The sequence below is a fragment of the Chelon labrosus genome, assembly GCF_963514085.1.
Source record: "Chelon labrosus genome assembly, chromosome: 19".
Classification (NCBI taxonomy): Eukaryota; Metazoa; Chordata; class Actinopteri; order Mugiliformes; family Mugilidae; genus Chelon; species Chelon labrosus.
The window spans coordinates 8,180,260-8,195,176 of NC_140352.1; the positions used below are offsets into that span (position 1 = coordinate 8,180,260).

The 14,917-nt window shown below is 45.2% G+C and overlaps 1 protein-coding gene across 1 annotated transcript in view; it reads right to left on the reverse strand.

Moving 5' to 3' along the window:
- The window catches only part of adam12a (ADAM metallopeptidase domain 12a), an 81,165-nt gene that overhangs the window by 16,401 nt on the left and 49,847 nt on the right, over positions 1-14,917 (reverse strand). The window contains exons 7-11 of the mRNA XM_084566856.1: positions 13,187-13,252; positions 12,630-12,701; positions 12,061-12,230; positions 11,094-11,178; positions 9,173-9,321 (exon numbers count right to left, since the gene is read on the reverse strand). Coding sequence (XP_084422982.1) covers positions 9,173-9,321; positions 11,094-11,178; positions 12,061-12,230; positions 12,630-12,701; positions 13,187-13,252 — 542 coding nt within the window. The remainder of the gene's footprint in view (positions 1-9,172; positions 9,322-11,093; positions 11,179-12,060; positions 12,231-12,629; positions 12,702-13,186; positions 13,253-14,917) is intronic.

Here is a 14,917-nt window from a genome sequence, read left to right on the forward strand (position 1 = left end):
AAGTGAAATATGAGGCTTTAAATACCTCTATCGACACTATAAAAGTCAGCTCAACGAGGCGGGGATGGGTGAATCTGTGTGCACACTGATAAGAGCATGTATGAGACAATGAATGGGAGATAGTTCGGTGCTCGAAAAGTCTGTTTCAACGGGTTCTATGAAGGAGGAATCAGAAGAAGGATCAGCCATAACATTACGACGACTGACACGAGAAGTAAGTAACATTTACCATCTTGTGGCAATGCAATGTTGGATGTTACTTAGACATGTAGCACCCACCTAGACCAGACCAGGCACCCCCACCCCATAGCAATGACACTCCTTGATGGCAAAAACGCTTTAGGAACAACTCAAAAAAACGTGAAGAACAGCATGAGGTGTTTCACTAGACCCCAAACTGGTCAAGTATCTGTGGAATGATCCACAGAGGCCCCTCCCCTCAACCCATAGCTCCCAACATCCTGTTGCCAGACATCACAGGACACCCTCAGAAGGCCCATGTCCATTCTCTGATGAGTCCCAACTGTTTTGGAGGCACAAGGGAGACCTACAAAATATTACAAAAGTGGTCATAATGTTATGCCTGATCGGTGTAAATGTACACAGTAAAGCATTCCAATCAACTGCGCCTCTGCAACTCTGCTACCTTTCCCTTTGCATGGGTCGGTGAGACTTTTCCCATCACAGCGGTGGGCGTGCCAACTCCGCTTAAGTGCGAATAACAAACAAACTGAGCGGGCCCCCCCTCCCCCAAGCAACAGCAGCTGCAACATACCTAACAGCCGGACGTCAGGAGACACGGGAAAAACTGGACGCTCAAATCTTTGTCGTTGACGGTATTTTTATGTAAATGTGCCAATTTTCAGAGCAACGTAGGAAATTTGGATAAGCAAACATATTCTATATATTCAGCGCACGTGAGGTTTGCGAAGTAATTTTGAAATTTGAAATGTGTCATAAATGTAAAAGGCTGTATATAAAAGTATTAATCTTCTTAACCCTGAGCTGCTAGACGTATAAAGGTCCTCGACAGCCCCGTAAAAGCAACTCAGATGTTTATATCAGTTATAAACGAGTGCAAATGCAGTGAAGGTGTTGTCGCTATAAGACTGAGCCTCGAACTCAGAGCCACTGGCAGCATTAATATAAAAACTTTCTCTTCTGAGTTTCTGACTTCGATGAATGAGGTATTTCCATGCCGCTCCGTTTTTTTGGCAACTCTTTCAAACTGCGTTTCCTCTGATTGAATTTTCAAATCCAGCGCAGCTCTAAATATGTCACGACCCTGGATGTTTTGACACGGCCTCACTCTTTGATTTCCGACATGTGCGGAGGCGGCTTACATCAACAGTTGCCGCTGACCCCCCCTCTCTCCCTACCCACGGGTCGTGTCAGGTGAAGGTGGGTCACCTTACCTCCGCGCAGATCTCCAGACGCTGCGGATTAAAGCGAAGGATCAGAGTGGATTTGTAATGAAATGAAATGGCAAAAGGAAAGAATAATAAAGAAAGCTGTAATAATAACCGTAATTGCGCCTTCGCCACCCCCTCCCCCCACGCAGCCCCCTCCCCCACCTCGCCTCTGATGAACAGCTGTCAAGGTTGCTGTTCAACAGGCAACCCACTTCCTTGGCAACTGCTGTTGTTGATTTCCTCTTTGCCCCTAAAGCCTGAGCCAGAATTGCTTGCTCAAGTTGCGCCCCCTCTTTTGCTGCATTCATTCAATTTCCATGAACTCAGCCCTGTTCAATTACCAGCCCTTGCGATGCATGACAAACACTCACATCCTTGTTTTTTTTTTTTTTTTTGGTAACTCTGAGATACATGAGCAGCTCAGGGATCCAGCTGTTCTTTATGAGAGGCAATACAGAAATAATTGGTCCACCCTGCAACAGTCTGGGGGTGGGAGGAGGAATAATGGCTATGAAAAGGCCGAGGCACAGACGAATTACGGTGGATGGCATTTAGCAGCTGCAGTCCTCGGGGCTAGTAAAGCGGTGCCAGGGCCGGTTATGGTTGGCACATCTGGAGATTGTGGCGAAGCGAACGCCGCAGACAACCATCAGGTCTGAGGTTGCTCTCATCCTGTTCTTGGTTTAAGAGGAGCTCCGTTCACCTTCGTCAGGTCTTGAAGATCTCCCTTTGTCCCTCTTGTTTTCCACCTGGTCATGCTCCAGTTGCGTAAACGGACTAAATTCTTTTGTGATCCATACGTTTTCGCTCATCTCTAACCTGCAGTCATCGTTTGGCAGTTGGCTTCCAGGCTTCAGAGAGACTGGAGTTGATGGTTGATAGAGAATACAAAGCAATCACAGGGACAGGGCTTCGGCAACAACCGAACAATGCTTTAATGGCTCCGTGGGAGGTCTGTGATGAATAATCCTGTCCAGATCTGGCCCACGTTGTGATGAAACTACAGAGCTGACTAAGACTTTCAAACATCTCATATACTTTTTTTTCTTTTTGACAGTCAGAGGGAAGTCATTTTAAAGGCTTTTTGTCTTACCTACTTTTGTCAAAAATCTCGTTCAAAATCCCCATACTTCCTGTATCGGTTGGAGTCAGTCTATTATTATGAGGCTGACCGGCACAACTGAGCTAATAATTGAGCTTGCATATCCTAAAACACTTTCACACTAAACCCTAGATCACATCTGGCATTAAGATGTTTTGTGGAGATCAGATCACAAATGGATAGCTCTGAGTACAGATGTTATTGCGCCCAAGAGGCACGGAGGATGAATTGAGAGCAGCGTCTGAAGAGGTCTGTGCAACATTTGCCCGTGTTCTTTTAGCAAAACTGTGTCATGGGAAACACTGAGAGACTGCCAAACATCTTGGACTCGATTTGGTTTTGTCGGGAACACATAAATGAATAGACACCGTTTGTATTGCTCTTACTTCTGCTTTTTTAAATTTCCGGCAAATTCTGGTTAGAAACTAACAAAAATGGTATAGGATGCACATATACCGATCAGCCACAACATTATGGAGAAGTAAACAACACTGAGTATCTTGTGACAATACAATGTTCTGCTGGGAAACCTTTGGACCTGGCATTCGTGTTACTTAGACATGTAGCACCCACCTAGACCAGACCAGACACCCCCCACCCCATAGCAATGACACAAAAACGGTTTAGGAACAACTTAAAAAACATGAAGAACAGCACAAGGTGTTGACCTGGCCTCCAAATTTACTAGATCCCAAACTGATTAAGTATCTGTGGGATGATCCACAGAGGCCCCTCCCCTCAACCCATAGGACCCAAAGGCCCCCCACTAACAACATTCTGTTGTCAGACACCACAGGTCCAGATAAATGAGACACATTCTAATGCTGGTGTGAAATTACTAGAGGTGTCCACATTTGATCCAATCACACAAGATCACATAAAACCAGGTGTGAACTGGGCCTAAAACTGAAAGAAGAAAAGAAACTGTGAGCTCAAAAGGTTTCTGCTAAATTAAACTTCTTGGGATCAGCAGTTTTCCTACACATGTCTTGTTAAGACCTCACATGTCCAAGACTGTGAGCATGAAACCAAACCTTATTTACTCAACGATTAGAATACAACAAAGGCAAAGTTAAAACAGCTTCAGTTTAGCTGGGCAGGGCTTCCTCTTCCTCATCTTCCTCCTCCTCCTCCTCCTCCTCTGGTGTGTCCTTGTGGTTCAGATCACAGAGAATGCCAGAAAACCCAACACAGGCAATTTATGTCATATCTCTTCAGCCATAAAACACTGATTGGGCTGTGAATCAGATATGCTGCTATGACACATCTACAAAAACATTTTCCACCATCCCCGAGAACATCTTTTAGAGAAAATACAAAAAGGGGCAAACACTGACCGTGTCCTTGTCTATCACTGCAGTTGCATTAAAATTTGGAAGACCCTGAATAAAGCTAATTCGAACCTGATTATGACAACTTATGGTTTTACACCTGTCATACAATGTCACTTCACAGCGCATGAATTTTACAATTTCCTTTGTGCACGCAAACCTCTGAGCTCTCTGCGATGACATTAGGTGATATGATCTGTTGTTGGCTCTTGGTGCCTGGCAGTCTGGCCTGTGTTGTAGATACTGAAGAGCATTTTCACAATGATTTCCCTATGGACCCAATTAAACAAGGCTTACTAGAGAGTTCCTGTTCTTCAGCAGGGCATGGGTCACATTTCCATGGCATGCCTTGGACTCAATCTCAGTGATTCCTGATTATTTTATGACAAGGGGAATTCATCATGCTCCGTCCTACGGTGATTCTGCACGGCAATCACCAAGTTAGGACCCATCGTGGCCGTATCTGTGCACAAGCAACTGTGACCTGATTGCAAGGGATTTTATTTGTATCTGAATCGGATAAACATTTAAAAATGACTAATTAGACCAGTTTGGATTAGAAAGTAAATAATTAAACCACGCTGCGTTACGGTATAATCCCATGACTTTTTTGTGTAAACTGAGCTCAGCCAGATACATAAATAACAGCATCATCTGCATACTCCTGGAAACCCACTTAATTTAGTCTGAATCTATAAACAGCCTGTCTGGTATTACTTTCACCGAGCCGTGTAGTGGTTCAGTCAGAATCCAGAACCTATTCCCTTCTGTTGTGCTGTCTGTGAAGGTTCTCAGTTATTCGGGTGATAATAAAATTGAAAAAGAACTTCTGAACTTCAGAACTGAAGAAAGGAACTTGGTTAAACGGTGAATAATCTTCAAGAAACCCAACAGCTGTTTCATCTCCACCATCATATATACACCAATCAGACATAACATTATGACCACTGACAGGAGAAGTAAATAACATTGACCATCTTGTGAAAATTCAATGTTCTGCTGGGAAACGTTTGGACCTTGGCATTCATGTGGACATGAACCACCGTCTAGACCAGACCAGGCTCCCCAACCCCATAGCAATGATGGATGCACACACAAAAATGGTTTTGGAACTCAAACTCAAAAAACATGAAGAACAGCACAAATTCACTAGATCCCAAACTGGTCGGGTATCTGTGGGATGATCCAGAGGCCCCTCCCCTCAACCCATAGGACTCAAAGGCCCCCCACTAACAACATCCTGTTGCCAGACACCACAGGACACCCTCAGAAGGCCCATGTCCATTCTCTGATGAGTCACAACTGTTTTGGAGGCACAAGGGAGACCTACACAATATTAGGTCATAATGTTATGCCTGATTGGTGTATGATTTTACTTAAGTCTTGGCAATGAGTAATAGTAAAAAAGCCATAAAAACAAAGCACCACGAAGAACACCATGTATCAGAGTAATGGATCATCAAACCTAGAGAGGGGACATGATGAAATAAATAAAAAGTGGACCAAGCTGAGGAACATGTGGAGTTCCCGCATTAGTCTTTCACAGAGAATGGATTTCTCGTGTTTATGTTTGGTCACATGTGTGTGTGTTCCAGCGTCCGTGAAGGGCAGCCAGCAGGAGTTCATTTGTGGTGTGTGTGTTCCCGTGTGTGGAGATACGATCTCAAAGGATGAGAAGCCTGTTCTAATTTAGAGCTAACGCCGGGTTAGAGAGGCGGACGGAGAGGAGAGCACAATTGGCCGTGACCGGTGCGAACAGGAAACAAGCAGCGCTCTGTGCAGATGTGCAGCTGGCACTGGGACAGCTTGAAGTTTAACTGCCCCGCCTCGCCCCACCCCACCCCCCCGCCCTACAACAACCCCTAACATCCCACCCTAGTATAATGATGATGAACTGGATCTTATTATCTTGTTCGCTTCGTGCTTGGGGCCACGGCGAGGCCAGGAGAGGTTAAAAGGTATCTCTCTGTGAATGTAACGAAGAAATTCCTACTCTCTATGTTTCATATAAATTAAAATAGCACAAACAAATAACAAGGGGTCCTGACTGACTGTCAGTTATTGGAAGCAGAGGCTAATAATCACTGGGGCTTATAGCAGCTCATGCATGCCTGGCCTTGTGAAGAGGCCTTCTATATGATCACACCGGGCTTTGAAAAGACCTAATTGCCTGACTGGAAAAACACTGTATTCGCCAATGAAAAAACATTCAGGTGACTGGAGCAGCCTGTGTGTGTGGCCATATGGCACGGAAATCTGAGGGTCTCGAGCTGGACCCTCGAGGGAGCCGCAGCTTCAGAGAGAAGTGTACGGTTCTGAGGCGGAATTAGCGGCAGAAGCCGAATGAGGGGAATACGGAGTTCCTAAACATGCTTATTGAAATATATTGCTTCCTTAATCCTGGATTAAAAGGCACAGCGGCAATATGGAGCAACAAGGAGGCGTAGAGGGGATTATTTTTCGAAACCAAGGAGTAGATCATTTCTTTCTTTTCTCTGCTGGAATGAAAAAAAAACAACAAAAAAAACGGCTTCTGTGGAGAACACAACAAAACACAAAATATTCTTGTCTTACGTTGTTTCTCTCCAGTTAAAGTTTGGTACAAACTGCCTCTTCTCGCATTTAGAGAGGTTCATCGCTGCGACACGTGAACTCCGATTCAGATAGTCTACGGTAGCCGTGGTGAGATATTTCGTTTTTTCCTCCGTGAGTATATGTGTGTGTGTGTAACAGACAGTCGGAGGTGTTTAACTATTTATTTGGAGCTGCAGAGAGATTTTTCAACATTAAAGTTGCATGGATATAAAAGAATGGCATCGCTCGATCTGTGAAAAGGGGAGAGTCGCGTACAGCCACAGCGAGGCACGCAGAGAACGATGGGAACACCGAACCATTTCATTTCTGCTTTTCTTTAAATATATGTTCATTTAGATGTGATTTTTGGCAAAGTCTTCGGAGAGGGATACCCTCAGCCGGGGTTAAAAATAAATCTACATCTCACTGCTGTGTTGTTTTCTACGTCTATAATCATAAGTGGTCTTTACTGTGTTTTTTATGGGTCTTGTCCAAACTAAATACGGAGGGATGTTTCCAGCATAAACACCGGTGTGAGGCGGCTCCCACACACACACGGCTAGGCCTTGGCTGGAACGGACGCCCCAGTGTTTCCACCCAGAACATCCCCGCTACTCCTCTGCTGGGTCTGCTGCAAGATGTTCGACATTACGATCCGGGGTGAGCCGCTATTTAATAACTGCTACTTAGACTTGATATGCTGTTAAATGCAATGCAATTACGCCGACTTTACGGTTTTCGTCTGTACAATACATTCAGCGCAACATCCAAGTCAAACACTCAGGCTCAGCTACAGGAGCATGTTTTTGCTCCCAGGTGTGCAATAGACACTTTTTTTCCTGTGTTTTCTTAAGTCTACTGGTGAATAACGATGCACTGAAACCGTACTGTCCTGGCCAGGCGTTGCCACTGAACCGATGACTTCCAATTCTGAATGAGTCACACTGCTTCGGGGCATTAGCACAGCTGTTGAATCAGCAACAGACATTGGGCCCAACAGTTAAAATGGCATCATTTGCTTACCTCTGAACAGACAATAAAATAAAAAAAAAATGGAGATTTGGATCTTTGAGAGGCACATGCCGCGCTTAACCCTTTATAGGGCACTCAATGAAATACATGGAAAGGGTAAATGTCAACTCTAGAGTGTTATTGTAGGGTATAAGAAGACTTTTTTTTTTTTACTTTTGTGATATTTTTCATAAATTTTCAATTTCACGAAGAAAAGCGAGGTCAATGAATTTACCATATATGGTTCCTTGCCCTTAAGTGGTAAACAAATGTGAACGCGTACTTAGACCATAGACTGTATATAAATATGGACGGCGGAACTGCTCCTCAAAAGTGAAGCCAAGGCAAGTAGAGCTCCCCCTGGTGGCTGGCTGCAGTATAGGTCATAAGCTCCACCCCCTCCATGTTTGTAGATGGGACTTGGGCCAAACTAAAACACTAAAATACACGTCAAATAACAGGATGTAATATAATGGCGACTACTAAAGCTTTCCTGTGGGACAGTGAGAGTTGTAAAAGAAATAAATAAAAACAAGCACAGTGTATAAGCCAATATATCCTTGTAACTGGTGGAGGGAGAGCAATTTTGGACTCTGGGTCCAAAATCGCAAGATGGCGCCGCCCATATTCCCAGGAAAAAGTGGCGACACATTGTCCATATTTATATACAGTCTATGATTTAGACCATTACAACAGAGGTCTTCAACAGGGGGTCCGCGGAGGTACTGCAGGGGGGGTCGCGAAAGTTTTGATTAGTAATTTTTTTACTTTTTCCACAAATTTAAATGTCCTTAAATACACATATACATAAGTAGGGGGTCCCCACTCCATCTCTCCATCAGTTTGGGGGTCCTTGGCCTGGAAAACATTGTGAGGACCTCTGCATTAGAACATAAGTGCTGATTCAGGCACTTGTCAACAGACACATTATCACATAACACAACATTAAGCCACTTCGTGGTACCTAATAAAGCAATTATGCTCAGCGTTCATGCAGAGCTGGACCTTGCAGACCACACTGGACCCTGATTTGACCCAAGAATGTTGCCTTGATCTTCGCTGATTGGCTGAGTGAAAACCGCATGCTTGTCGACCTCACTGAGAGGCACCGGGACGTAATTTAACGTAAGTCACCAAATATGGTTCCTCGCCCTATAAAGGCATGAACAAGTCATTGAAAAATTCATTGAAAATTAAAGATGGCTTGACATGATTGTTTGGAGTTAAACAAGCACAAATAAAACTCAGACAATATCAGACGTGGCTGCAAATAATAATAAGATTTTAACATCAGCCGGTCCAAAACGCTACAGCTCGTATCATCACCCGAACTCCCTCCATGGACCATGTCAGCCCAGTTCCTCAGCTGCTCCACTGGCTTCCAATAAAATCCCATATTAAGGCCCTTCACAACTGAGCTCCATCATATCTGTCCGATTGTCCTCAGGCCCACCAACTTATTGCACCACATTCCCCATTGTCCACCCTTGGGTTTTGGAGCTTTCAGTTGCTCAAGCCTTTAGAACCATCTCCCACCTGACATCTAAAACACAGACTCTCTGACATGCTTCAAATCCAGACGTTTTTCTCAGACGTTTTTAAAACTGTGTGCTCCATTTAACCTGTTTTCCCTTTCATGTCATTTCTATATACTCTTTAAATCAACTTTTATTTATTTTGCATTGTATGTTTTATTCTTATGATGTATTATCGAATTTTTCAGGATATACACTTTGACTCACCCCGTGGAGGGAGTCATGATGCAGCCGCCGCGATCCGCCGTCACCCTGCACCCGCACCCCCTTTCTGGCGTGTCGTGGTTCATCCCGAAGTTGTGTCCAAGTTCGTGGGCCAGGGTAACCGCGGCGCCCAGAGGGTTGTCTGAATGATCCTGCGAGAGAGGGAGATCAGTCTTAAAAAACCGAACGTGCCATTTCACCTCCCCAAATCCACTCACAGACCTGATTACTTTACGAGTCAGATTTGTCTCTCTGTACTTCTGGGCGAGACATGACGCCAGGAGCAACGCGCCATAATAAAATTTGCTCCGCTCACAGTTCTGCTGCGGCGGCAGTACAATACTTAATTAAGAACAGACAGTCCTGATTAAACACTCCAAGGAAAATACCAAAAATAATAATAATAAAAAAAAATAACGCTAAGCCAAAATGTTGATCCCCCAGAGGACCCACTGGAGAAACATTACTCAAAGCGAGTGAGTGTAATTGCACGCTGCCGAGATTAAACAAACAGTTCTGTTGGATCTGTGCTTATCAGAGCGTTTCCTCTGCTCGACGTTGTGGCTCTGAAATGAAAAACAAAAGCAGACTGCTGGGCTGTCACCTTCAGCTCGCTCGGCAAACTCTGACAGGGCCAGATGCGCCGCGTCATCCTCCGAAATGAAGACATCCTGCGAACAAAACTAGCGACTGCGCTGGAAGACGGAGGAGAACTCTAAGGAGGATGAGTACTATTCGGCAGAGATGACAGAGTTTTAACAACACAGAGTATCAGAGAGTAGAGATGAAGCTACAGCGGCTCGCTGAGTGAAAGCTGCTGTCGGCTGAGGATTTTCTTGCAAGGTGTGTAAAACACGAACAAATGAAGAGGCCGGATAAATAATGTAGAGGCAGCAGCTATCAGCTCCTCGTGGATGCCAGAGCTGTGCGCCAGAGCACCTCGCCTCTGGAGTCCTCCGTCACCGTGCATTATTCAGCAGCCCCGTGCAAGTCAAGCTCAGACTGATGAACTGCTCTGCTGGGGGCTTGGGAAAATAATGGTCAGCTGTCAGCTCTGCAATCCAGCAACCTGAATTCATGCAAAAAGCATACTCTGATTCTGCTTTCTGGAGCTTAGGAGGGCACTTGATGCCACTGTTAGTGTTACGTTTCACCACACCAGTCAACATTTGTGTAACATTCAGGTAAATAGAGAGCGCAGATGTACTCCCTAGAATGAGACCCAGAGGGAGAGTTTAGTTTTAGTTCAAAGTTTTTACTCCGGGGCCGTGATTTGCCCAGCAGAAGAGTCTGCGGTTGGAGATTAATACCTCTCGTCTGTAACCCGAAGTACATTCGCGTGTATAGGTCTACCATAATTACATAGTTCCTCCTTTACCATCTGGGAGGACGAGAGCGAAGAACCATCTGGGGACAAGCTGCGAACGTTAAAAGCAAGCGCGGACCGTAGACAGTCAATTCGGAGCCCGTGAGTATAAATTAATAGCACGACTCGCGCACACTTCCGTACATGGCTTTCACATTCAGGCGTTCGGCGATACGCTTGCGGCCTTCAATTCGCTCGTTCGCAGCACCTCATTAGGATGCAGAGATTTCCACCCGTGCAATCAATACGCACTCTGATTCATCAGAACAAAGTGGAGGTTAGCATGTGTGCCCTTCACTTCGCCTTTCTGGAAAAAGACTTGTGTGTGCATGTGTGCCGTGAAGTTAATAGAAGTTATTATCAGCTCTAGAGCCCGTAGTTCATCCTTTCCACGCGAGACTACACAGAGAAATTTCAGGGTTTGCCTGACAGGATGGAGGCCAAAGAGCGAAGCAAGGGGAGAGGTAAGAAAGGATGAAACAAGTCTGGCTCCCTTCCTAGAACACAACGCGCAGCAAACATTTATTCTGTCTAGCGTTTGACTGTTAGCGCACGTACCATGACAATTCCTCCCGACTGCTCTGCCGTGCACATGCTCATGATGGGGGCCATGCCGATAGTGGTGCCCTGGAAATACACCCCGCTGAAAAGAGAAGGACACGCGTTACCATATCACACAGAATCGCCACGCCGCTGATGCAAATGTGCGTTAGCAGCTGGTAGGCTTTTCAAAGCTGGTGTATTTTAAAATTTCATACAATTTCTCGTTTCAAACCAGACAGGGGTGTCAAAATTATTGACAGCCCTGTCACGGTTGAAACTTAAATTGATTCTGGTCAGACAAAAATCACGTGCGTCAGCTGTGAGACACCAATCAGGCATAACATTATGACCACCTTCCTAATATTGTGCAGGTCTTCCTTGTGTCTCCAAAACAGTTGTGAGACTCATCAGAGAATGGACATGGGCCTTCTGAGGGTGTCCTGTGGTGTCTGGCAACAGGTTAGTGGGCGGGCCTTTGGGTCCTATTCAATTCAATTCAATTTTATTTATATAGCGTCAATAACAATACAAATTGTCTCAAGCTTTACAAATCCCGGCCTGAAACCCCCAGAACAAGCCTGAAGGCGACGGTGGCAAGGAAAAACTCCCTTTTAACAGGAAGAAACCTTGAGCAGAACCCAGCTCATATGGAGGGACCCATCTGTCTAGTTCCAGCCGGGTAGAGACAGATGGGTTGAGGGGAGGGACCTCTGTGGGTCATCCCACAGATACTTGATCAGTTTGGCATCTAGTGAATTTGGAGGCCAGGTCAACACCTTGTGCCTCCATCCTTGCTATGGGTTGGGGGTGCCTGGTCTGGTCTATGTGGGTGCTACATGTCTCAGTAACATCCACACGAATGTATATCCACACTGCCTGCACACCTTGGTTTGCTCAAAATAACACTCAACATCAGCCGTTCTACAAAACATCATATTTAAAGTTTAAAAACTGTTTAAACGCTACAACACATCTACAGCACCTGATCAGCTGGGCGTTGTCATGTGGCCTCTGAGGCAACAGCTTGACCTTCCTCCAGTCCAGAAACTCGTGCAACGTTGTGAAGGGGTCCTGAGTGATGGGACACTTATCCACATCGCTCCACACCTCCAGGCCCACCAGGGCCACACGGATATTCAGAGCCCTGTAGAACTGAAAGTTGGGGGAAGTTGATGGAGATAGGGGGAGAGAGAGATCTGGTTTCAGAATATATGGGCTTATGGTCACTGTACATTACCTATTAACACACAAACCTTCTAAAACGGTTACTAACTGAAAAATAACGATGGGGCTCCGAACCAAGTCTTAAACATTTATCAGCGTAGCACTTTTCCGTATGAATAAATCATCTTTTGCTTGTGTTTTATTAAACTCCCACCCGCTGCTCCGCTGGCGTCATTACAACACCGCTCAGCCGAGTTACGGAATTGATCATCCATTCCTAATCCAATCAGCCCGTGCTCGCGAGTCGGTTAACTCTCGCCGAGCTTGACGTGACCTCTAATAAATCAGATTCCGACACCGCGTTGCCTCTTTTGATTCAATTGTTACCTTGTCCACGTAATTTGCGATCTCAGCCAGCCGCTGCTTGACCTTCTCCATGTCCTTCCCTTGCTTCTGAAACTACACACAGAGAGTGAAGCAAGGAGAGAAAGAGGGGTGATCCGCGCTCTTGAATGTTTATTATCATCAAAGACAGTACTGGGGACATGCTAACATTGTATCACGTCTCGCCACTGTTCTTCTGCAGAGAGCACCTCAGCGGAGAGTAGGCTTAAGGTAACCTTGACCTTCTTGTCAAACTATAACCATCCTTTATTCATCCCCTGTGGATTTAAAGCATGTGATGTTGACCTATATATGTTACTCCAGTGAGGAAGAGTTCCTTATCCCTCTCAAAGATCTTAAGTCGAAGATATGAGATTATTCAGATCGCACGGAAAGGAAAAGTCTCATTTGTGAGTCAAATGGTCAAATGATGTGGACACATCGGGGGTGAAAACGAGGCAATGGTGAAACCATCTTATCTATGTCTCGAGGGGAGGGAAAGTGATTGCATATGACCTCTGAGCCTGAGCAGGAAGGTGAAGTAGCTGAGATCGTGTTACCTCTCTGTTGTCGGCCACGATGATCAGCTCCACGTACTTGGTTGTAGTCTGGACGTGGCGTTTATGCTGGAAGTGAGCGAAAGGGAGCGGACAGTAGACAGAAGAAAGACATGAAAGAATGGTGAGAGGATGCAAGAAAGGGAGGGAATAGCGAGCGGGAAAGGGTGAAGTGATAAAGGAGGAGATGAAAATGAGCAGGAAGAGAGAGCGGAGAGAAGAGGACGGGCGTTAGTAGGGAGCACTTAACCGCTGCTTTCTAGAAAGGGCAGCCTAAATTCAGCAGGTGACCACTGGCTACGGCTTTTCACCTGAGCTACACTCGGCACGAAAGGTCCCCAGAAATGAGAATCAGCAGAAAGCAATCAGACGCTCCTCACGTCGGACCCGGCGAGAAACCGCTATGGTCACGCTCTGATAACGCTCCACAGGAAAACGGCTTATTAGGTAATAAATCACTGTTTTTGGACAATGCCGCCTGCGCTGAGGGGCACGCATGGAAGCGGGTCGTATGAATTATGAAAAATAGAACATTTTCATTTAAACAGGGCAAACCAAAAAAAAGATAAAAAGGTTAAACAGTGTGCTAGATAGAATTGGAAGATAACGAGCAATTATACAAATGATGCAATTAAAAAGACCGCCGCAATACTGGCAACTGTACTTTGGCATAGCATGTTTTGTTTTGTTTTTTTAGCTAAAATCACGCTAAAATGCGGATGCCAAACAGGAGGAATGTTTTAATTTTTGTTTTCCAATTTGCTGTAGTGTGGTGCATGCCAAAGTTTTCTAATTAGTACTAAACACAGTGTGCAGCTGAAACTGATGGGAATGTCATAGTTTTTAGTCATAAAACCAAAATACTGTAATTGCCGTAGTTTCTGTTAACCAAAGTCAATATCCTGCTGCAATATCTGCACATATCCTGATGTCTATAGTCACCGTGTACTTTAAATTATCCATATGTATATCTTGTGCATATGTTCATACTCTGTACTCACTGCTTCCGCACATCTGGTTGGATGCTAACTGCATTTCGTTGCCTTATACTTGAGCGTGTGCAATGACAATAGAGTTGAATCTAATCTAATCTAATCTAAAATAAGGGACAAATTAAGATTTTGACCTGACAGTTCAAAACAAAGGGGTTAACATGCAGTATGCAGAGGATGGGGGTCGTCCAGATCGAGATAAATACAGCCCCCCGGCCCCGGAGCAGATGTTGCTCTCATGCTGCTCGTTCGCCGCTCAACAGCTAGAGGCTGTTTCACCTGCACACGCAAACATGCATGCGCAAAGACTCGCTCTTTCCACCCACTCGCTCGCTCACAGATCCTATACTATCCTGCTGGCTAAGGGTTCTGCTTTCACACCGTGGCCCTCTTTCAACCTGAGCCTCTTTATCCTTGGCCTGGCAGCCCGGATCCTCTCTCTGCTCTTATCTGCCTCCTCCATAGATAAGCCCAGGATGGGCAAGTGTGCTCTAAATGCACCCTACGGTGATTACTGGGAGGCCACTGGAGAGGAGACACACACACACGTGAACATGTGTTTAATTAACAGAGCGAAGAGCATTCCTGTTGTTGGATAGGATCCAGTGAGTTAGAGCTATAGGAGTGCATTTACAAGTCCCAGTAGGTTTGCATAACAAACCTACAATTAATATAATTCTAAATATTTAACTAAATGAGTAAAACTCAACAGAAATGGCGACAACACAATCAAATCATTAAT